At 47.3% G+C, this 24709-nt stretch overlaps 1 protein-coding gene across 1 annotated transcript; it reads left to right on the plus strand.

The window, feature by feature from the left end:
* Nucleotides 1-2087: 2087 nt before the first annotated feature.
* CSRP3 (cysteine and glycine rich protein 3) lies at nt 2088-21357 on the plus strand. The gene is made up of 6 exons (XM_004752116.3): nt 2088-2203; nt 11168-11307; nt 16170-16338; nt 18083-18215; nt 19361-19454; nt 21041-21357. The coding sequence occupies exons 2-6, from the start codon at nt 11196-11198 to the stop codon at nt 21115-21117; spliced, it is 585 nt and encodes a 194-aa protein (XP_004752173.1). The 5' UTR covers nt 2088-2203; nt 11168-11195; the 3' UTR covers nt 21118-21357.
* The last annotated feature ends 3352 nt before the right edge of the window (nt 21358-24709 follow it).

The raw sequence follows: 24709 nt of genomic DNA on the forward strand, positions 1-24709 counted from the left end.
GATGACTCAAATTAGGTAAAACTAAAAATACTGTTAGTCATTCACTCGGCGGGGAGGGGAAAAGTAGGATTGTGGGAGGACACTTTTACATTTTATCTTAAATACAAACTTCTTGTTTAGTCTTTCACAATAAACATGCATTTCTGTGTTATTTATGTAACTAAAAATATTTTATTTAAGGGTCAGAAGCATTAACCTCGATCCCAGATTTTCTGGCTTTGGAAATAATTTGACTATATATATTGCATTTCACTGTGAACAGACAGATCCCTCCTTTGGCCCTTAATATCTGTATCTATAAAATGAAAGTGGTGGGCCACACTTGTGACTTTTAAATTTTGCCCAAACAAGTATTTTATGTGTATGTATGTATTACGTATTTTAGATTTTATTTTTAAATAATCTCTGCACCCAACATGGGGCTCGATCTCACAACCCCAAGATCACTGTAATCACAGTAATCAAGATTACTGATTGAGCCAACCAGGCATCCACAAAGAAGTATTTTATTTATTTTTTAAAGACTTATTTATTCACTTGAGAGAGAAAGACAGAGTGAGCAGGGGAAGGAGCAGAGGGAGAGGGAAACAAGCAAACTCTCTGCAAAACCGGGAGCCCATAATGGGGCTCAATCCCAGGACCCCAACATTATGACCTGAGCTGAAATCAAGAATCAGTTGCCCAACCAACTGAACCACCCAGGCACCCCACCAAAGAAGTATTTTAGAAGCCTTAGGGGATTCAGGGAAAAGTTATGTGAGTGAGACTTTAAGACCACCTACTTATTTCAAGCAAAGAAGTTTTTTTATCTGCTTTATATATTGATGTTCCATTTAAGATTATCTATAGAAAAAGTATTATTATTCTTAAAAACCTACAAATGTTTGTAAGCTGCTATCTTAGAAGACTTCTAAAATTCCTTCTGACTTTAACATTTTGGAGTACTTGCCCTTTCCCCATTTCTATGATGAATACTTCTACCTATAAATGTAGATCAAGGACATCTCATATGGGGTTGTGCTGTGTCCATATTTACAAAATTACCCCAAACTTCCTTACGGGGAAATATTCAATCACACAACCAACTGCTTTGTGAGCATGTAACCAAAGGGCTAATATGGCCGTTTCGGAGGGCTGGATTTCACATACCTCTTGGTTGGATACTACCTACACCTAACCTCAACGTCCAGGTTAATGCTAGAGTATCAAGTACCTTTGCCTGAGAGGTGGATGGCCTGGATTTCAATCTGGACCCCGCCAACCTGCCTAGAACCTGGCCTGGGCAAGTGAGGTGCCTCAGTTTCCTCAGAGACAACATGAAAAACAAGTTTCTTAAATCCCGAACTTCTTGTCACCTATCAAATTCTATAAGTCATATGTGTCCTTGATGCTTGATCAAAGCCAAAAATATGAAAAAAGAAAACCAAAATTATGTACACATCAGGCAAAGAGAAACTAGGCCTCCAAAGAAAACCTAGTTTCATAGAGGCTTATTTATGACAAGGTTTGTCATAAATATGACACACTGCCCATTAAATTCTTAAGTAGAAAAAGATGATGAATGCAGCGATTCAAAACCTTTGAGAGAAAACTTTTCTTCATAGGATGGCAGGCCGTGGAGGGCCAGGACCCTGATGATTAGCTGACCTTTTTTCCTCCAAGCTTCTTTGGAGAGATTATCTAAGTATCATTTCAGACACCCATCACTCTTATTTTTAGCCCTGAGTTCTCTTCACGAGCGCCGTGACCTGTGTCTCGGAGTTCCAGAGGCCTTCCAGATATGGTTCATGATTCATTTGCAGGTACCCTGCATTGATTTCCAGGAAGGTCAGGGGAGTCGGAGCCTGGAAAAATGATTTTCAATAGAAAATCCTTCTTTGCTGTTCTGACCCCTTGATCAGAAATTTACATTCCGCAGATTGATCCCTTAGTGCCATGGGCAGCTGGCAGTTAAAACAGAACCCAAGCAATATTGTTCTCTAAGGGCTCACAGCTGGCGTGAGGGGGACAAAACTCAGGGCTTTGGTCACAGGCTATTTTCAGCGTCTGATAGCAGTTGTGTTACTCATGTCTCATTCACCCTCTCCCCTCGGCCTCCCTCCCACCCTTCCCTCCACGGGCCAATGCTGGGGACGGCCTCCATGTATTTAAAGAGGACGAGAGCCCCCATACTCAGTTGAGCCGACAGAGACCGCACAGGCAGGTACGTGGAGCAACACAGACACTTGGGCTGGGGGTAGGCTGGCTGGGTGGCTGGGTGGGATTCGGAAGAGTCCTCTAGAGTTAAGGGTGTGTTTTGCGTCCCAGGTGCCAGTGTCTACTCTGGTTCTGTGTGAGGAGGGCTCAAGCTGTTCTGCTGTGGACCCAGCAGTTGTTTAACAGAACTCCCCAAAGCGAGATGAGTATTGCGGGGTTCAAGGGAACCTCACAGAGAAATGAGTAAGGGATAATGTTTGGCCTAAGACTATTTCCACGTTGGAATGTTTCCCAGTGTCTTAATCAAAACACCATACCAGTCCCAGAACTACTATATGACGACTGGACGTGGATCTCCGGAAAACTTCCTGCCTTCAGGTCTTCTCTGTGAGGGTGATATTGTCCTAAACAGTTACAAAGTGTACAATACCGCCGAAGCCAGCTTTCCAATGCTCAGACAACAAGAGATCGTGCTATTCAGAAGGTGTGGGCGAAGGACAGGTTTCTATCATTCACCATACCTGCCTTGCGCACGGGCAATGCTCAGTGAAATTTGCTGGTTTAAAATAGATGTTATAGGGCGCCTGGGTGGCTCAGTGGGTTAAGCCACTGCCTTCGGCTCAGGTCATGATCTCAGGGTCCTGGGATCGAGTCCCGCATCGGGCTCTCTGCTCGGCAGAGAGCCTGCTTCCTCCCCTCTCTCTCTGCCTGCCTCTCTGCCTACTTGTGATCTCTCTCTGTCAAGTAAATAAATAAAATCTTAAAAAAAAAAAAAATAGATGTTATATCCCAAGAAGGTACAGCAACAGGCTTGCTTCTAGTAACTTAAAATTAAATCAACCTCCCCCAAAAAAGGTCCCCCAAAAGACATTGCTACACTGAAAAATCCATTAAAACTCTATTTCATGGGAGGAGAATGCCCTGTGGAGGGGGAGGGGTGATTCCCAGCGTTTGCTCCCCGTTTCAGTCAAGCGTTTGAATGACAGGCGTGAGTGTGACGGAGAATGAATGAGAAGTGGTTTTAAGCAATAGTCTGAGTGGAGATGCTGACCAAAGATCAGAGCCGCCACCTCTAATTTCTGTTCCCATCCCTGTGCTGGGCCAGTGACAACCCCAAGAAGGAGCTGGGTGACAGATCTGAGGAACTCCGCCTTTCTGAATGAGCTTGTGGTGACCATCTTGTGTGTTGGAGCTGGGGTTGGGGGTGGGGAGGCAGCACCAAGGCAGGCGAGGGTGGGGAAATAGAGAGAGCCTTTGTCCTCGGTTCACTTTGGGGACCAAAATCTCAATGCTGGGTACCTCCAAGTCATCACAAAGTATATATGACCCAGAAAATGTAAGGAATTCCTCTGACCTGGTTTTGGTTCCATTCTGATCAAGCTGGTCATTAAAATGAGCCTGACTATTGTCAGAGAGGGCAGTTGACCCCCAGGGCCCGGTGCTCGCTCTGCTCAGGCAGACAGGTGCTTGGCAGCCCAAGCACACAAGCCATCCTTTAGAGACAGAGGAAAGAACCCAGGCAGGGGAAGGAGACAGACAGAGATACAGAGACAGAGATGGGGAGAAAGAGAGGAAAGTGAACATGATCACTCAGCAGGCCAATCACCATAATCCTCCTGAAAGAGGTAGAGACAGAATCTTGGAAGAACACAGACTCAGAAATCTTGGGAATCTGAAGAAGGAAATAGAAGAAAATAGCATCTGTTACTGAGATGGTTCAGAACCCAGTTCTGGACATTATTTAACTTCTCTAGAGTTTCTATGTTCTGCCCAGTCAGATTAAGCTAAGGCCATCTATCTGCGAGGGATTTGTTAGCATCCAAGGAGACGGACTATAGGAAGTACTTTGTAAAGTCACGTAAGACCATGCAAATACGCGTGCCTTTTCAGAAAAGGCCCCAGGCCAAGGCCGGTGGGCTGTAGGAGGATTTCCTACTAAGTGCAAGTGTAAAGAAGAAAGCCCAGAGGTCAGGGTAGATAAAAAGGTGCCTGGGAGTTAGAAGATGATTAATTTGCTTTATAAGAGGAAGGACACAGACAGGGAATATACTACACAGGAAACACAACTCCGTGGCAGGCAGACTTCCCGGTAGAAGCAAGCTGCTCAGATGTCTGGGTGTACCATAGCCAGGGCTGGGCTTCGCAGCCAAAGAGAAGTGTGACGGCTTCGAACGTGAAAAGCTACAGTTATTTGCCGCAGTGGAGAAAAGCAGGAGGAGACAGGGAGGGTCACAAGGGCCACGCGCGGGAGCCTTTTCTGAGCCTCAGCGTGGACCTCGTGGTGGGAAAGGATTGAGCTGATATGGTTTGTGGGCTGTTTACTGCCCTGTGCAGGCACGGAACGCTATTTCACTGTCACAGAAAGTCCCATGAGAAGTCATTCTTCAGAGGAAGAAATGAAAGCTCAAGGAAGCAAAGTAATTAACTTAGACGCGGCCAGGAAGCGGCCGAGCCAGGATCTAAACCAGGGTGCACTGTGCTCTTTAAAAACACGTGTCAGGGCCAACGTAGAGCAAAGTGAGTTTCTGAAAGTCAAATTCGGCCACACATCAGAGGTGATTTCAGAAAAGGTGCAAGGTAAGCTGCGTGTCACAGCTGTGGTTTGTCGCGGGCAGGTGTGTCTTCTCAGAGTTCTCAGAGACAAGAGCCAACACTTGGGCTTACTTCTGTGCTGGGAGTAAGCAACATCGGCTTCCCAGGCTTGGCGAAAGGGCCTCTGGAGAGGGGACTTCATTCATCTGCTCAAACTATAGGACGAAGCCAGTGACCTTGAGTATCCCACACGGGGAAGCTGAAGGGCATGGTCTCCCCGGGCCATGAGGACTCTGCTGGGGCTGGCTGCATCCCTTCCATGTCCCCATCGCCAGCGAGGTCAGCTGGTGTTGGGCACCGGGGCTGCCAAAGCAAGGAAGCAGCTGTCCTGGGGCACAGGCTTAGGACTTTGCCTGGCATGCCGTGTCTGGCACCGGGCACCCGGATCCCCACCCGCGAGGGAGCTCTCTCCCCGGCCGGGCTGCATGTGCGCCTTGGGGCAGCACGCTTTAAAAGCTAAGAAACAAGAGTGGGTTCACAGTCTGAGCCACAGGGGCCACGGAGAAGAAGCCAGAAAAGATTTGCTTGTTTTAAGAAAATGGATTTAAAAGCTGGATATCATATAATAATAGTAAGAATAATAATAGTAATAAGGAAAGCAACAAAATGATTAGACACCTGCCATGTATTATGCATTTGTGTATGTAGTGCCTTAGATATTAGAATGATCCTCTCTAACCTGGAAACCTCTGAAGACAAGCCTTCTCGTCTGTCCTCACATGCATGAGAACAGGACAGTGGGGCTCACAGACTTAGAGCATTTTGTTCAGGGTCTGGCAGACAGCTTTTTTTGAGCCCTGGCCGGGTTCTTTGCAAAGCCCGTGCTGTTCCACTATGCCATCTCACCTACCTGGATTAAGACCGTAGAGAAGAGGCAGTGATTGAGAGGGGACTGTCACTGGGCAGCATTTCTGCAACGTGAGGCTCTAGTCGCTTTTCAGATCCCTACACCTGTCTCAGGGCCTGAAGGAGCCTTGAAGGGGCTTCACAACCCAGTAGTCATGTGGGCAGCTATGCCCCGCTGGGCTAAAGTCAACGGTGAAAGGGAACTCGCCAGCCTCGAAGGAGTTCTCTCCGTGTCTGAATGGCAATGACTCTTAGGGAGGCTTTTATTTTACTGAATTAAATTCAGGCTCCCTGATCCTCCCACCCATGTGTACACTCTGGCCCGTGCGGTGACAAGGGGGTCGGTCAGATCTCAGTTCCCATCAGCTGGGAAGTTTGGTTCATGGAGGTGCTGACCCTATGCTCTCTCCAGTGTGCTGGAAGCAGAGACATGGGATATAGAACGGGCTTCATTCGGGTCTGAATTGCAGCCCTGCTGCTTGTGGGCTGTGTGATCTCAGAGAAGTCACTCAAGTTCTCTGAGTCTCAGTTTTCTCCTCGGCAAAATGGAGATGACAGAATTTGCTCTGTGGGGCTGTTGTATTGAAGATAGTACACACAAAGCAACCAACGTGGAGGAAACAATAAAGAGTAGCTAATTTTTGTTGACTTTTTTAAAGATTTTTTTTATTCACTTGAGAGAGAGAGAGAGAGCACAAGCAGGGGGAGGGGGAGAAGTAGGGGAGAAGCAGGCTCCCCAGATCAGTAGGGTCAGTCCCCTCGATCCCAGGACCTGAAGATCATGACCTGAGCTGAAAGCAGACGCTTAACCTTCTGAGACACCAAGACGCCCCACTAATGTTAATATAAGAATACAGCTTTGGAGTCAGAGACCTAAATTCCTATCTCACCATGTGACCGTGGGCAACATAATTTCTCTAAGACTCCATTTCCCCAAAAGTTACCAAAGGCAACTTTTGTAATAGTGTCTACCTTGAAGACAGAGTGAGCTAATCCACAGTGCCTGGCCGAAGGGACACCACACACTTCAGCTTCAATAGTAATATTATTAGATTGATAGTTATTGCTTACATTCCAGATATACGCTCCCATGATACAAAATCTTGGCTTGAGCCAGTCTGGACAATTTAACTCACTATGCAGAATCAGGCTTCTAAAAGGGTGACCACATGAACCCACGCTGAGCCAGAAATGGCATTGTCGCTAATAGTTTCTGCTCGAAGTCATGGCCTAAGGTTCCCTTCCCTCCAACATTCTTTAGCAGACCTCTATAAAGAAGAAACTGAGTCACTCCATGCCTGTTTTGTCTCCCCCACCCACTTCTACTCTAAGGATCACTTTTCAGATCCACAGCTGATAACAGACGAACGGTGAGCGCTGGAGTAGGAAGACGGTGCCATGGCGCATAGCGCGGTTACTCGTTTAAAAGTTCAAATTGAGATGTGACAGTTCAGAGTTACTGCAAATCTAATTAGTTCACACATTTTATTTTTGATGATTTTATTTATTTATTTATTTATTTGAGAGAGAGAGAGAGAGAGCACGCATGAGAGGGGAGAGGGTGAGAGGGAGAAGCAGACTCCCTGCTGAGCAGGAAGCCCGATGCCAGACTCGATCCCTGGACTCCGGGATCATGACCGGAGCTGAAGGCAGTTGCTTAACCAACTGAACCCCTAATTCACACATTTTAGAATACTTGATGGTTTACAAAGGGATTTGAGGTACTTGAACTGTTTCAATCCTCCCAGCAAGAGTGGAACAGATGAGACTCTCGTGCCCATTTTAGAGAAAGTTTCCTGAAGTTCAGAGAGCTTTGCTGGTTTCCCCAGATCACACAGCTTTGAGGAGGTGGGATGGAGCTAGAACTCCAGCCTCCTGCATCTGATCCAGTGCTTTCCCAGGGCGCACTGTGGCATATCCCTGGTATCACAGTTCCCACAGTATTATTTGTGAGGAAACTGACACAGGTATCACCAGGATCTGGGTAGCTAAAAGTTTGGAGCTCACCCTCTTCCTAGCCAATGTAGCAAAACTTGCAATCTATCTTATCTTCAGGAGCCCCAGATTGTCCCCCATTTCAATCCTGACCCTCGACTTCTTCTGTGACAGCACAGCCATCTCCGGGACTGGCTCTGGGGAGTAATGCCAGGTGATATGATGGAGACTGTGACCCAGGTGGCAGATGGGGCTGAGTGACAGGCAAGCCTATATTTAGCATCCTACCTTCAATGACCCTCGCCTGTGCCAGGCAACGCTGATAAACAAATGAACCATCCCTTGGTATCTTGCCAGTATAAACTCACATTCTGGGCCTGGTTAGCAGAGTGTTGAGACACAGGAATTCCAAAGCAATGTGGGAGGCTGAAAAGGTTATGTTTATGAGCCAGGACTTAAATGTGCTTTCAAATCACGGTGATTTAATTAGCAGATTGGTGCTATTTGAATAGCCTGAAGTAAAGGGGGTAACGATGCCTTGCCTGTGACTAGCTCAATACTGCTTTCAGTTCCATCATATTTCACCCAAGTTCAAGGCCACAAGGTCAAGACTAGGACCCATGTCTTCCGAGGTGCTTTACAACACCCTCTGCCTTTTGGCCTTTGAGCACTGGAAGAAGAAATCAGAGATGTCTTCTGTGTTTAATCTTCATAGCTACATTTCCAACTTTTAAAAATGGAACTCAGCACCTGTTTAGTAAAATGCTTACAGATTTCTATTCTGGGTTTCAAGTCCTAATACATGTATGTCAGATATTTTATGATCACTTAAAAAAATAACCTGTGCTAGGATCCATTACGTTCTTAAGAAGGTATTATCTGTAATCTTATCCTCACTTTGAAAAGTATTATGTGTGGACAATTACTGAATGCGCCAGCCTACATCCTCCCAAGGGCTGTCTCTGGCTACCATGAACTTGCAGGCCATGCCAATGAGATTTCCACCAAAGATTTGAGACAAGAAATGTGACCTAGGCTTGTTTTCATTGAAATTTTCCGTCTCATTAATTTCACTAGTGTCACTGTCTCATTTCCAGATCTGTATTACATTTCTCTTCTATTTTATATTATGTTACAATCCAGGATCAAAATGAACATGAACAGAAAACTATGTGATTCTACTCTTTTCCAAAGAATGTATCATCTTTAATTAGAGAAGGGTGAATCTTAGTAAAAGAAATTAGCTAAGAAAATATTCCCAAATGTTTCTTTCTTTCACCTTACCTGGTTTGTAAATAAGGGGTTGGTCAATCCTTGAAGATCTATACCAACCGTAGAGACCTAAATTTTTTTTTAAGATTTTATTTATTTGTTTATTTGACAGATCAGAAGTAGACAGAGAGAGAGAGAGAGAGTGGGGGAAGCAGTCTCCCAGCTGAGCAGAGAGCCCGATGCGGGGCTAGATCCCAGGACCCTGAGATCATGACCTGAGCTGAAGGCAGAAGCTTTAATCCACTGAGCCACCCAAGCGCCCGAGACCTAAAATTTTTAATGGAGTCAAAAATAAGCAATTTGGGCTCTTTTAGAAGATATTAAGATATGCCTTTCTGTGTGCTCTTTTCTCTACCTGAAATGTCCTTCCTCCTTTTCTCTATCTGGTAAACTCGTATTCACCATACAAAAGGTCAACATGGACTCCTCCAACAACTCGTGTCTTTCACCCCCAGTCTAAACGTGGGTAGCCATAGTCTCCTTTGAGTTTGCATGGTGCTCTCATAAGGTTCTTCTTTGGTACAGGGTATTCTGGCTCCTGCTTCTTCCTCTAGAATGTGGTCTTCTCATTCTAGGTGACACAAATTATTTATTTTTATACGTTTTCTTCCCCTTGATCCATCACCAAGTTCCTAGTACAGTGCTTGACACATGATAGGTAGGTAGTAAATACATGGTAAGCAAAGGCATGTAGATTGGATTCCAAGCCTTTCATTTCAAAATCCATTGTTCTTTCCTCCAAAAATCTGAACTACAGAAATAGATGCACTAGATGTTTCCTCTAAAAAAAAGTTTAAAGAGTATTTTCTAAAATTCTATTGAATAAAAAGAAGGGCCTGCTCCTATGAGAGGAAGGGTAGGATGTTCCTGGCTAACCTCATGCTGTTCTTGGTAAATGGGAAAGCTCTTTACAGGGACATTTAGGTAGAGATGTTTCCTTTGGTTCTGGTATCAGGTTTAGTGGCCTGTTTGCTATTTGCCTTCTATTTCTTAGCAAAATCTGTCTTTGTTGGACCGTTGACTTGGGAGGGCTTAGCATTAATCACCAACTATTATAAGAAGGTGACTGGCTTCCCAGAAGGGAAAGAGAAGGTCAGAAGCAGCCACTTGGAAGGGCCTGATAGTGCTTGGTGTCAATGACAAGATGACATACCAGGCTTCTTAGAAACCAAAGGATCTCAGAGAAAATTCAGCCCCGCAGAGCTGGCAGGATTTCAGAAATTTCACTGACTATGGATGGCTGATTTTAGTTCTGCTCTGGGAAAAGTAACAACTGGATGCATACTTATGCATAGATGCAGAAAGAAAGGGAAAGTTGTTTTTTGATGCCCCTACTTGTCTGGTATCTCTCACTCAAATGCTATGGTGAGGAGACAACGAGGACCTGGGGCTGTGACTAGCAGCTGCTCCTTGCAGCAGAACATCCTGGAAGGGTGTGGGAGGACACGTGGCACTATCACCCAGCTCCTGGGATCACACCTGGCACCATGAGTTCTGCCAAGTCCCTTCCTTTGGTGCTATATACACACCAAATGGGGTGTGTATATAGGGGGGGAAGAATGACTCTCTTCATAACACAGGTGGGGAGCCATGCAGTTCATCTCACTGCCCACGGCCACCGGCGGAAGCTCTGAGAGCGAAGGCAGGTGTTCAGACTACTCAGCTAGTGTAGTGCTTCCTGCTTGGGTCTAAGGGATAGGAGGAATAAATCTGAATGGGAGAGCTTCTCTGTCATAGATTTTTATCAGCAAGATTAGCTAAGGCTTTGCTGCCCAAACAATGGTCCACTATGAGTAGCATCAGCACTGCCTGGACGTGGTTAGGAATGCAGAATTCCCTGCCTCACCCACATCTATCTACCAAACCAACATCTGCAGAGTAGCAAGATCTGATGTGATCTGAGAAGCACCAAGCTAGGTAAGAAGATATGCCATTTTCATAGATTATCCCCACTTCCACTGGAATGTTTAAAATTTCAGATACAAAAAATTATATTCAGTATTTGTTTACAATTTTATATATGCAAAATTAGCTCATCTATTCCTTCCAAGAACCTTGAGAGGTATCTAGGGGCAGGTGCTACTGAAATTTAACAGAAGAGGAAACTGAGTCCTAAAGTAGTAAAGTGACTGGCTCAGAGCCATCTGAGTGTCCAAGCCCATTCAGAGACATGCACACAGTATTTGCTCAACGCATGGATGCATGCGTACACAAACCACCAAACACACTGGGGCTGGATCTGGTCTTCAGACCACAGTACCACCAGGCACTAGTGCACTCCTGAGATTACCAACATTCAGAGTACATTTCCTTTATATCCTGTTAGACTTGACCTTGGTCAGAAGGTCTTCAAGATGCCAAACTGGGGCGGAGGAGCAAAATGCGGTGCCTGCGAAAAGACAGTCTACCACGCAGAAGAAATCCAGTGCAACGGAAGGAGTTTTCACAAGACCTGCTTCCACTGCAGTGAGTCGGGTGAACAGCACGAGGGCCCCATAGCACCCAGAGGGCATTTCAAAGTTCACATTTAGCCACAGATACTGTGTATCAGTGGTCCTCAGGCTCTGGTCCAAGGACCAAAAGCAGCAGCAGTACCTGGGAACTTAATAGAAATATCACTTTGGGAGCATCTGGGTGGCTCAGTCAGTTAAGTGTCTGACTCTTGATCTCAGGGTCATGAGTTCAAGCCCCACATCGGGCATGGGGTTTGGAGTTTATTTTTATAAAATAGAAATATCACTTTGGGTCCCCACCTAAATGGATGGTATTCTCCTGAGCACCGTCTTGCCAACTGCTTGCCCAGCTCGGAGGCCATTTCCCTGCTGCTCAAAGTCAGAACAAGCTAGCCTGCTGCTGCCACCATGCTGAGAACCTTGACCCAGGAGCAACATTTACAAAGTGTGACTTGGCAGAGAGAGGAAGCCATTGCTTATCTGGAGCCAGGATGGATCTGGCTCTAGGTTGTTCCCACTGGCCAGTGTTTTGAAGCCGGCTATGACTGGTCTTTCCGAAAGAAAGAACCTGTGTCAGGTGAGGGGCAATGCAGCCAATTCTAGAACAGTCCAGAAGGGAAGAGTTTGGGGCCTAGGCACCAGTAGGCTGACAAAGGATATCTTTATCATCATCAGCTGGATACAGATGCACAAATGCCAAAACTGGGGGGAATACAAATCCCGGGGTCCATCTGGAAGTCTGGCCCAGACTGACCCATGACTTTGGACAAATCACTTCTCATCTCTAAACAGCTGCAGCAGAGCCTGGAGTAGAACCTGTACCTTCAGACCCTCAGTCCTGTCCCTTCGACATGACTTCATTCTAGAGGTTTCAATGGCTAGTCCAGTTCTAGGAGAACAGTCTTTTTTGGCTACCTACCTTCCTTGCTTTGCACCTGTATGTCTGGCTTAAGGGCTAACTTTGCTGGACATTTGGTAGACGCCCCCCATAAACGTGGCTCCCCACACGACCTCCACAATCTAGCCCAGTAGCCATAAAGCATCACATTGCCCCAAACTCTTTAACACAGAACTTCAAGGACTGGAGGCACTTTGTCCTTAAGCTGCCAGAAATAATACTGGTTTACCCACTGCAGGAGTTCCCATGATCTCTTATCTTTTGTGGCAAACCGAGTTCTCACTGAAGAATAGGGGATACACAGCTCTCAGTGTCTGTGTATCCATTGCCTTGGGTTCTAGCAATGGGTAATTTTTTTGAGGTGGGGAAGGGCAGAGGGAGAGGGAAAGCATAAATATTAAGCAGGCTCCATGCCCAGCATGGCAGACCCTGACACAGGGCTCAGTCCCACAACCCCGAGATCATGACCTGAGCAGAAATCAAGAGTCCAACGCTTAGCTGACTAAACCACCCTGCCCAGCGGCCCCAATGAGTAATTATTTTAAGTCATCATACACACCCATCAGACTCAACATTATTATTCCAGCTACCCAGAAGTCATTGCTCAAGAGTGGTTCTATGACCTTCTGGCTTTTGTCCAAAAATACCTAGTGTTCTTTAAGAAGAGGCGGTTCGAGGAATAACAGAAAGTTCCCTGGAATTAGAGTACAAATGACTAGGTCTTGAGTCTGGGTTCTGCCATGTAGAAGTGCGTGACCTTGAGCAAGTGATTCCACCATCGTGAGCCTCACTTTCCCCGTCTATAAAACAGAGACGACAGCACCCACCATACCTGTGTTGTCACAAGATGAAAACTAGGTTCCCGATCAGGCCTCTGTTCTCCTCTGATCCACTTTACTGAGTGAGAACAGGACATGGTAGGGAAGCTTTCCATGGTCAGGGGTATCTTGTTTTCCTCAAGTGGCAGGAAGATGTCTTGTTCAACAGAGCCGTGATGGAAGGGATGTGAGCATTTGCTGGTACAGCCCTTCTAACGCTTTGATATTGTCCTTAGAACTCACGGGTGGGATGAGGACCGGAGCAGCACACATTTCTGTGGGAGTGGACAGAAGGATCCTGGGGAGGAGCATGCTTTTCTCTTTTACCACCCCATGACGTGCCTGTCTGCAGGCCAACCTGTTGTTGTCATGAATAGGATTCTGAAAAGCAGAGCCTACCTTAGCTTGTCCTCTGGCCAGTGTTCTCCAAACTTCTAGACAACCTTCATCCTTCTTACCAGTGTTGTCCGAAAGAAATGTCATGCAAGCCACACATATACATTTAATGTTTCTAGTAGGTATATTTTTAGAAAGGTATAAAGAAGTGACATTAATTTTAAAACATTTTATTTAACCTAATATGTCCAAAAATTATAATTTCTACATGTAATCAACAGACACATCATTCATGGGTTATTTTATATTCTTCTTTGCTTGTAATTAGTGATAGAAATAGGTGTGTCTTGCACTGACCGCCCATCACATACACAGAGGGAGCAGCTGCGGTGGCACCTGGGTGCAGAAGCTAGTCAGGCCCCAGGGGGTGTGGCTATAGGAAGGATGCAGGCATGATGGGGTATACACAATCCTGGAGGGATGGACTGGAGCAGAGGTCAGAGGCCCTGAGGCCAGTCATGGCTTTGCTACTTACATGCTGAGAATCATGGACAAGTCACTGACCATGATTCCCATGGGCCTGTGTGCATTCATCTACTCACTCACTCATTCATTCAACAAACGTTCACAGCGGACTAACTCCGTGCGGGCCCCATGCTATGTTCTGAGGATATCAAAGTAAAAGTGTTTTGCTCAAGGAACTCAGAGTCTAGAACACCACTGAATACTGGAGATGCTTTTCTGGAGACTTGCAGCTGACAGTAATAAGAAGGGTAGAGATAGACAGTATATATATTTAAATGCAAGGCATTTTTCTTCCAAAAATTATTCCTCATAAGAAGGGTTTGCCTTGTCTTCAAAACCTTATGAAGTATCTCATGCTGTAGGATAGTCTCTCGATTTTCTGTTTTACAGGGAATTTTTAACACATACAATGTTGACTTAATTGTTCAATGAATTTCCATAGACTCATTTCCCCATCCATACAACCACCAGCCCCTTGTCCACAACTTTGTGCTTCCTCACTCTCATATTCAGTTACTATGTTCTTAAATAAAATACAGTTTGGGGAAGGCATAGTACTCTGCAACAGCTTCATTCAAAGCTGGACAGCCTTTGAAGGTCACTTGAACGGCTTAAAAACAAAAAAGGAATTAAGTAAATGAATGCACATGTTAATTCATTCTTGGGGCTACAACGTCACTATGACAAGCAGTGAGTACAACCTTAAACAACCTTTAAGGATCACTGTTATAAGCAATGCAGCGACTTATTAAGTTACAAAAATCCTACATTCTTTAAAATATTTTATTTATTTATTGAGAGGGAGAGAGTGTGCCAGTGAGGCTAGTGGCAGAGGGAGAGAGGGAATCACAAGTAGACTCCACGGCAGGCACCAAGCCTGATGCAGGGCTCGATCCCACAACCCTGAGATCATGACCTGAGCCAAAATCAAGAGTCAGACACTTAACTGACTGAACCACCCAGTGCCCTCTACATGTTCTTTAAAGCTGTTTGAATGTGATGCTGATAGGAAGTTCTGGTTGAGACACAAATTGCAGGTGACAGCCTCCCGCTCAAGTATAAACAGGGTTGGCCCTGAAAGATGCAGGCAGAAGCGGGGAGCTGGAGAGCTGAGTCAGCTGCCTCAAAAAGATACCAGTGATAGGGAGACCCTGACGGTGAAGGTGCGGAGAAAGAATTTGGATACACTCATTTCCTGAATTTGTGGAAGATTTGAAAAAGGAAACTCTCCAAATCAACCTATTATTGATTGATATTATTAAATATTAGGAGGTTTTAACACTTTCATTGTCATCCTTGAAAGTTTATTTTTAAATATTTTATTTATTTATTTGACAGACACAGATCACAAGTAGGCAGAGAGGCAGGCAGAGAAGGTGGGGGAAGCAGGCTCCCCGCTGAGCAGAGAGCCCAATGCGGGGCTTGATCCCAGAACCCTGAGATCATGACCTGAGCCAAAGGCAGAGGCTTAACCCACTGAGCCACCCAGGTGCCCCCTCTTTTTTTTTTTTTAATTTTAATTCAATTAGCCAACATATAGTATATCATTAGTTTTAGATGGAAAGAGTTTATTTTTTCAAATTGGCAAAACAAACAAACAAACAAAAAAACCCAAAAAATTTCTCTCTATATATCTTCTTTTTGGAAAATGGAGGCTTGTCTTATATCCTTTCTATTATGGGGGATACTTTATACTGGGTAATGTACGGTGACCTGGGGCTAAGCCAATATAAGCTGAAGGTCTACCCCTTCACCACCTCCTGCTTCCAGAACTGGATGAAAAGTAGCCTCAGTGGTAGCTATCTCCTTGCATAACAAAGGCCATGGTAAGTAGAGAAACTGCTGGACCCTGATTCTGATATAATTAAGGGGAAATAAACTCACCCCCAGTCTCAGCCCCTTATCCCCTACCCACCCCTGCACACATGCAGACACACACTCTCCTGGTGTCATCTGGGCTGAGACACTCAAGGATTCAGCTTGTTCGGATTCAGGGACAATATTCTCAGCTGGTCCAAGACCACACAAGCCCATTGCAATCCTGGCCTCCCCCTCTGTCTAGATGGTCTCCACTGAGCACATTCTGTCCCTTCTCTGCTTCCCAGTTTCCTCACCTATGAAATCAGGGGTGCCGTGGGGTCCACAGCTCAGAGTGCTCTGGGTCAGGATATCAGAGCTGTGCTCTTGGCCAGAGGGCCCCTCTCGCGGGGTCTCTTGGCCCTGAGTATGGCATCAGGGCTTCAGGGAAGGCGGGGAGGAACCATGGCCCCAGCCCCCCTGACCTCCCTTTCCCGGCAGTGGCCTGCAGAAAGGCTCTCGACAGCACCACGGTTGCAGCTCACGAGTCCGAGATCTACTGTAAGGTCTGCTATGGGCGCAGGTACGGCCCCAAGGGGATCGGGTACGGACAAGGCGCTGGCTGCCTCAGCACGGACACAGGCGAACATCTGGGCCTCCAGTTCCAACAGTGAGTTATTGCCCTGTTTCTCCCAGCCCGGTAGAGCCCCAGCTATCGGGACAGTTCATTCTGTTCCCATAGCAACGTTTTCTGGAAGTGGGAGAATGGTCTCAGTTGTTGACTTGCCAACAATAGGAATACTCAGTCTGACCAAGTTTTAACAATGTGTCATCTCTCCCAAGGCTCTCTTCAAATTATCTGCCTTTCTAAAGAGCAATTACTTTTACACCATGGCTCTTGGTTTGCATGTCAAGAGAAACCCAGAAAGTACAGCTTTTCCATTGTTTGACCTTTGCCAAAACTGCATGGAGTCTCGTTTCTTCCTCTTTGAGTGTTTCGGTGCAAATCACATACCTATGGCCCGGAAGCAGTGGACATTCACTGTGCGCTTGTCACTAAAAAGATTTCTTCCCTCGGGCTGTAATATGATTAACATCCACATCACAGGGAGGGTGGGTCTGCAGGAAGGGCAGTGGGCCCCCCCTAGCTGCCCACTGACCACACAGTGCTGACGTTCCCCCGGCCTGATCAAGGGAAGCCGGACTATCACCCTGTACAAGCGCCATCTACCAGGCTGGCCTACGATCTTGATGATGACGCTGCCTTCCAGCCCGGAACTGAGTACAGACCGACAGACACTCACCCACAGTGCTGTCTGGCCAGCTGGTGTCCAGGCTCAGCTCCACAGTGGGACTAGACAGAAAGGGTCACCCGAGACAGTGGCCCATGGAGGGCCTCCCCCAGAGAGCAGAGTTAGACCATCTAAACTGTCATCTGGCCCCTTCCAAAGAGGTTAGGCCATGGTAGAGCCTGGGAAAATAGTGCAGGGATGTATGACCAGTCATTTGAATTTTTCTCATCACTCAGTGAACAACTGAACACTGTTTAGTGAAGACAGGTACCGACCACGTTCTTGGCCACACGTTGTTTGAAACCCACTCTTCTCTGTTAGGGCTTCCTTGTGATGCTACACCAAGAGGGACAAGAGTCCACAGACCTGGGTTTCATCCCAGTCCACCAGTCATGAGCTGCCTGACCTTGGTATATGTGCTGCCGAAGCGAGCACGAGCTGCCTGACCTTGGGCTGGTGCCCCTGGAACCCTTGCTCTCCCCCAACCAGCCCTGCCTGTCTTAGAGGTTATGATGAGAAGCAAGTGGTAAATATACAAGGAAACGCCAACAGAGATGGAAATGAGGTGGGGGTTTTCTGCGCTTCTTAGATGTCGCTCACACTGGGCAAGGTCACCCTTTGAGGCAGGATGACTACCTGAACCGTGACAAGGACACATCGGTGTATTGGGCTGAGGTTTGCTTATGATCAACTGTCAAGATCCCAACTTGCTCTGTAGTATCTTCGGAGCTCACTCCATAAAGTAGACCAGTAGGCTTTGAGATGGTACAGAAAAATCTAAACACTGGCAGCAATGCTAACATGACAACAACAACACAAGCTAATGCACATGGAACCCTTACTAAAGGCTTTACAAGGGAAAGGAAAAATTTAAGCCAATGACAGCAAGGTTTGTTAGCCCTTACTACCTCCCAGGAGTCACTCAGACTTCTAGGAGCTCTCCTCATGTCCCCTCATGAACCCTCCTCAACAACCCTGTAAGGAAGGCACCATGATTACTCCCCTTTCCCAGACGAGGAGTCTGAAGCACAGAGAAGTTAAGTAACTTGCACAAGGTCACACAGCTAAGCCCCCTTTGCCAACAAGGTCTATAGGTTTCATTTATTTTTCTGTTCCCACCAGGTCCCCAAAGCCTGCACGCTCAGCCACCACCAGCAACCCTTCCAAGTTCACCGCGAAGTTTGGAGAGTCAGAGAAGTGCCCCCGATGCGGAAAGTCAGTCTATGCTGCTGAGAAGGTGATGGGAGGTGGCAAGGTAAGGACTGCCGTGGGAGCCAAATGGGACTTGCTCATCTGCACAGGAGGAATGAGAGAGGAGAGTAGGAACTGTGCGCAGGTGGGAGCCAGGCCCTTTATCCTCCTTTGCTCCCGGGAGCCATGTTAGGAGCCACCCATCCTCACCCACTTTCCTGGGCTGTGGCCGCCACTCGGCAGAGCCCTTGGAAACTAGAACTGGTGCAACTCGATGCAACAAGTTTCAGTCCACTGGGCAGAAGGTGCCCAGCTAGAAGGTTGGAGATACAAAGGTGCATGAGCCCCCTTGTCCTTCTGTGTCCAAAATCCTTCCAGAAAGGTGTCAGCCCTGTGAGCCCATCATCACTGTGTAACTCAGTCGCCACAGATGGATAGAGCAGACCCCTCAGGGCAGTGAGAAGCATCTTTGTTCACAAGGGTCTTGGCAATTAGGGAAGTCACCCCATGTCTGAGACATTACCGCACACTTGCCCTACAAGCTCTGGTTTCAGGGTATTCGCCGAAGGGTTTGGGCCTGATGGAGGAAAACAAAAACCCATTTATACTGAAGCGGAGAGGGATGGGTGGAAACAAGGGTCCTGGAGTGTCTGATCTCAAATATGAGGGCAGTCTCCACCCTAAGACTGGCTCCTTGAAGATGTATGAGAACCCAAGGCTGTGCCTGGGGGACAGGCAGGCGTGCGGAAGGAAGCCATCTTGTGAAGATCCGAGCCCTGCGACTCTCTTCCATGGGAAACACACAGAGTTCAAGCAAAGCTGAATTCCTGGTTAATTGCCTTCTTTCTTCACTTCTTTTCTTCTTTAACTTTATATTCAGTGTAAATGAACGTATTCAGTGCCCCCAAGTTCCTTTCTCTGTACTTTATACCTTGATCTTCTAGAAGGAGGAAGCCCTTTTCTATTTAGTGTGTTCTGAAGGAATACACACAGTGATCACTTTGATAAATTTATTTGTAGGGGTTCTGAGAATTGCTGGCCAAATCCATTTTCTCTGAACCCCTGGAAAAATTATTCTGGGGTCAATGAGACGTGTGAGAGGTTAAGATAGTGGCACTCCTTTATATGCTGCTGGTGAGTTCTCACACGGAAACAGAACGTGCTGCCCCCCACACTAACGCAGCGCTCCCACTCTTCTGCACCCCTCAGCCTTGGCACAAGACCTGCTTTCGCTGCGCCATCTGTGGGAAGAGTCTAGAGTCCACGAACGTCACTGACAAAGATGGGGAACTTTACTGCAAAGGTGAGTGGTTCCAGGGACTCTCATGTTTTCCCAAGGAGGATTCTCAGAGGATAAGTTGTGTCCAGCCAAGAGGCTTGTGTTTGCCAGGAGGCACGGTTGCTCAGCCTGGGCAGTTTGGGTTCTCAGGATGGGAAGCAAAATCCCCAGAGGGAAAGAATTCTACACCCCCTGACCCAGCTCTGGCCCTCTCCATTGGAGCATGTGGTGGGAGAGACCAGATGCTTTCAGATGCTCAGTGGTTCAAAGCAGCCTGAAGGGGGAGGGGACATGGAGAAACAAGGTCCTCACTCTGGTCCTGCAAGAGGCCACAGGCCTCAATAAACAGCATCACATTCCCTTCTGAAAACCCAAACGCCCTCTACCTACCTGAGCGGTGGTTACGGGTGACTAAGGGAGAATGAACTCTCTTTAGTTCATTAGACTAAATAACAGTTCATTAGTTTAGAGAGTCTGACTTCTCTTGGGTTCATCAAGACAGACTATATCCTTCCCTCCCTCCCACTCTTGCTCTCTCTCTCCTTCCTTCCTGGCGTTTCTCTTTCTAATGTTGCGTATCACTTAGTGATCACAGGGACAGAACTGAGGAACAGGTTTTCCTTCCTGTCCCCCCTGCTCTACCCCCAGATGCCTCCAACGGTCCCTTTGTCTTGCAGAGAGGAAGAGAGGCTAACTCTCTTCTGATGCTAAGAAAAGGGAGGGACGCATTAGGGGCAAGGAGCTGTCCCCTCAGCCCCAGAGCCACAGTTTCTCAGTGGGGAATCTCCCACCCTTGCACAGAATGATGGTGTCCCTCGGTCTCCAAGTGCGCGTGGTAGAATGAAGTGAGAGGAGCGATGGGGAAGAGCAGTGGGAGGCCATTCCTCATCAAGACCGCGGGATGCCAAAGCTTTGCTCTTGGGGAGATGGAATGCAAAGGAACGCACTATCCCACGGGAGGTGCCTTCTTCCGACAGTGGAGAGCACAGAGGGTCCTTAGCATTCGCAGGCCAAAACCCCTAAAATGTTGCTGCAGTCAGCTGACAGAGTGACACGTAGACAACCTTGCTGCCAAGGGAACATAGCCCCAGTACCACACAGTGCGGCAGCACCCAGAGGCGAGTGAGCAGCTTGGGGCGTTAGGGGAAGCTTCTTGGAAGACGAGCCTCCTCGGGTCTTGGAGGGTGAATGGTGGGGGGACATTGGTGGGGGGCATTCCAGGAACGGGGAGCAGTGCGTGCACCGGCACCCAGGCCAGGGCACTGCGGTTCATTCCAGGGACCCTGGGTCGTTCCGTGTGCCTGGGGTGTCAGGAAGGAGGCAGAGGCAGGAGGGGACCAGGCTGGCAGGCAAGCAGGGGCCACTTCACGTTCACGCAAATGATTAAATGCCTGTGAACGCTGAATCCTAAGTGCCCAGAAGTATCAACCATCTTTATCAGCAGATTGAAAGTCCGTGCAGTTCAACGTACTCCCAAGTTAACTTGGGAATCCGTGTGTCACAAGGATGCCTCTCAGAGCTGGAAGGCCTGCATCAGACCCCAGGAAGCGTGATGATGGTCTAACCAACCCTTTCTCTCTCCCTTTTACCCCCTCCCTTCTCGTTCACAGTTTGCTATGCCAAAAATTTTGGCCCTACAGGTATTGGGTTTGGAGGCCTCACACAACAAGTGGAGAAGAAAGAGTGAAAAGTGCGTGTATCTCCACCAGTCTTTCACAGTTGCCGAGTCCTCCTGCCAGACGGGAAGCCTGGCCCCATCATCCCCTTGTTGGGGCCCGGGCAGTATTTCTCTTCAGAAGTGATCATAGTCTTTACCCAAAGTTAGGAAACACTTTTGGAAGAAGAGTATTAGCAGTTTAACCTGTAACAAATGCGTTATTATTTCTGACACCTGGGGGTGGGAGAGGCAATAAATGCTTTGGCGGCACCTTGTGTCTCTGTATCTTTTCTGTAGAATAGAGGGCGAGTTTCAGGGAAAAAGAGAGGGGTTTCAAAAAACTCACTGTAAGGATGTCATGAATCTCGGTGTCCCCTGGGGACGGTGTGAGCAGGAGGAACAAGAGGCAAAGGAGAGAGGGCTTCCAGAATCTGCCCGCGGAGCTGCTTTCTCGCTGCTGGCAGAGAAGGAAACGGGGTTCCGGAGGAAGCAGACAACATGAGACCGAATTCTGGAAGGAACATCAAAACCAAAAAACTGCTGAAGCGTCAGTCCTTTTGTCCTACGAGGGGCTTCGCAATCTTCACACATTTCATGAAAACCCGGAAATGGCAACAGACTGAGGAGTTTGCTTCTGTGTTATAAACAACGGGAGGATGATTTTCTTTTATTCTGGGACAATTCCCTAGGGTTTAGCAATTTTCTGAAACCCTCTCCTACGTCAAATTGCCGGCCTCACCCATGAAATGCAGCCAATTAATGTCTCTGCCTCCTCAGCAAGTTCTCAGCAGCCCAGGCGTGCATATTTTCTTGGGGCTCTGCTTTTAACGACGACTGCATCTCGCCCGCCCCCGGGAGAATTCTGATTTCTGGGAGGAAATGAAAGCAAGTGAGTGTCTAGACGAAATCATGGGTTCATCTCTGCTCCAAGGCTCAAGAAGACTTTCTTTTAAAAGGAGCTCTTACTTCGGGGCTGACGACACACGTTATCGTATAGACAAAGCCCCTCACTGACTTGGTTACCTACTAGTTTTTGGATACTCAAAATGCAATTACATTTTATCATGTTCTCTGTTGGATTGGTATGGATAGAATGGCAGGGGTTGTGTCTCATTCTACCTTCAAAGAGGTAAGGTAGAAGTACGCTTTATTTGTCCAGAGACCCCATGCTGGGGTAACTCAGCCATGGAGTTCCAGTAAAATGAGCCGAGGATGGAAATCCCGTACATTTTACATTCTCTGGGGAAGGCAGGGTACCGCGATTATTTCTAACTTGTAAGCTTTTGACCAGAGTTGTCTGGGATCCCATCAATGTCAATCCAACAGTTAATAACATCAGTGATAAATAAGTCAATCAAGTCCCCTTTAACCTGCACGGATTTTAAATGCAATAAATATAGTCCCTAGGCCTTCACTAGGAAGTTCCCTGCCCTAGAGACTTCCAGGCTTGCAGAGGGGTAGGATACACACACGAAATGATCACCGGATTGTGCAGTGTTCTCTCCGCCACCACGTCTCACAGTTCCCAGCCCCACCATCCATCCACCTGCGAGACTGAGCCCAAAACTCAAGTCATCCATGGCTTTGCCCGTTCCCCCACCCTCCCTTGCTTCACTCCCCAAGCCTCCTTGATTGTGAGTCCAAAATGTCTCTAGAATGCATCCCTTCCATTCCTACCCTTTGGAATACGTAGCAGTCAGCTAGGGCTTCCATTACAAAGGACCATGGACTGGGCGGCTCAAACAGCAGAAATTACATTTGCACACTTGCAGCGGCTACACGTTGGAGATTAAGGAGTCAGCAGAGTTGGTTTCTTCTGAGGACCTCTCCCCTCGTCTATGGCCACCCTCTCCCTGTGTTGTCACATGGCCTTCCCTCCGTGCATGTCTGTGTCCTAATTTCTTCTTCTTATAAGGACACCCGTCTTATTGCATCAGGGACCTTGAAAGGCCTCATCTTAACTTAATTACCTCTCTAAGACCCTATCTTCAGATCCTCATCAGACCCTATCTTCAGATCTTCAGACCCCTATCCTCAGATTGAATACAATCCCATTCTGAGGTTCTGGGAGTTTGGACTTCAACATATAGATGTGGGGCCAAGCGGAGGGACAGAATTTGGCCCATATGCCATATGTCATATACGGACTTTTACAAAGTCCATAAAGGACTTTGGACTTACCCTTCAACTTTAGGTTTAGACCTTCCAGACGAGCTTCAGCTACAGCCAAAGACTTGACGCTTTCCAAATAGGCCAAGTATCCTCACGCCATCACACTTTTGCTAATGCTGCTTTTTTTGCCTGAAATGTCTAGAAGGTAGAGCCCCCTCCATCTTTACCACCTCACCCAACTTCTCAGCCTGGCGAGCTCCTATAATCAAGTCAAGGGTCAAAAGCCATCTCCTCTGCAAAAGCTTTCCTGAACTTCCCGAGCAGAATTAATCCACCTCCGTGTTTCCACAGCCAGCATGTAAGTGACACAGCATTGCTCTCTGCACAGTGCAATTCTGAACTCCCATCTGCTGCTTTGTTAGAATGTGACGTGTATGTATTCATAGTGCTCTAGAACAGTAGGCACTTTGTAAACATTTGTTAAGCGAGGGGAGCGGGAGAGCCTGTAGGCTGGACCATGAGCAAATTCTGCTAGAATGTGAAAGAAGAGATTATTATACATGGAGTGAAGGAGTTTGGAAACGGAAAAACAAACAAACAAACAAAAACAAAGCAAAACAAAGAAAGCAGCCTATTGTGTGTTAGCCGTCTTTGTGTTTCTGCTCAACTTCCTGGGCAATGTCCTACTTTTTCCAGGCTTGCCTGTCATTCGCTGGGATGTGGGACTGAGACTGGCCAATGGAGGCCAGGCCCCCAAGACCTCTAGGACAGTCTCTGTTCTCTTTCCACATCTGTGGATGCAGAAGGGCCACGGGGCGCCAAAGCTCTAGGAAATGGTGGAAGGCAGGGAGTGTGGGTTCCCGCAGGCAAGAGTGTCTGCAAACAGCTAACCAGGCTGTAACAAGAGGGGGAAATTAGCCTCACGTTGTGTTAAGACAGTGAGATGTGAGGGGCGGTTACGAACGGGTGAACTCCCCGCAGCTGCACTACCGAACGGGCCACGTCCAAGATGTCCCACTTCTCACTGCCCTGTGTCCAGCCCATCTGCTAAGTCACAGGGAGCATCCTCAGGAGTGTGCCTAACAGTTGTGCAAGGGATTAAATGCAGTCTCTGATGTGACTACACAGACATTTAGGGAAAGGATTGAGGTTCTGGCCTCACACTGTTAAGAGTCTCACTCCCCTGGCCCCGACAAACCAAACAAGCCCAAACCTGGCCACTTTGCCCCCAAGCTATTGCCTTCTCCCGGCTCGGCTTGTCTCGAAGCCATCACCGGTAAGACTCCATGCCATCTTACTGCCTGAGCATCAGGCATCCAAGTGTCTTGAATTCCAGGCTGTCCTCCCCTCCAACCCCCTCCCTGGTCCCTCCTCCTCATCTCCAGCTCCCTAAATCCACGTTCTATAAGACTGTGTTCCGCTCCCTCCTCCCTCATATTTTCTTTGTTTGCGTGGGTTGTCGTCTTTGGTCTCTTCCTAGGATTGATTTTCCCATTTCAGGTGGACAACT

This window comes from Mustela putorius, unplaced genomic scaffold, assembly GCF_011764305.1.
Source record: "Mustela putorius furo isolate JIRA1106 unplaced genomic scaffold, ASM1176430v1.1 tig00003859_pilon_pilon_pilon, whole genome shotgun sequence".
Classification (NCBI taxonomy): domain Eukaryota; kingdom Metazoa; phylum Chordata; class Mammalia; order Carnivora; family Mustelidae; genus Mustela; species Mustela putorius.

Excerpts from the sequence above, each read along its gene's own strand:
- CSRP3 (XM_004752116.3), top strand. The coding sequence starts at position 11,196 with ATGCCAAACTGGGGCGGAGGAGCAAAATGCGGTGCCTGCGAAAAGACA. Across the intron at positions 18,216-19,360 it reads AGGTGATGGGAGGTGGCAAG|CCTTGGCACAAGACCTGCTT; the intron begins GTAAGGACTGCC and ends TGCACCCCTCAG. Across the intron at positions 19,455-21,040 it reads TGGGGAACTTTACTGCAAAG|TTTGCTATGCCAAAAATTTT; the intron begins GTGAGTGGTTCC and ends TCTCGTTCACAG.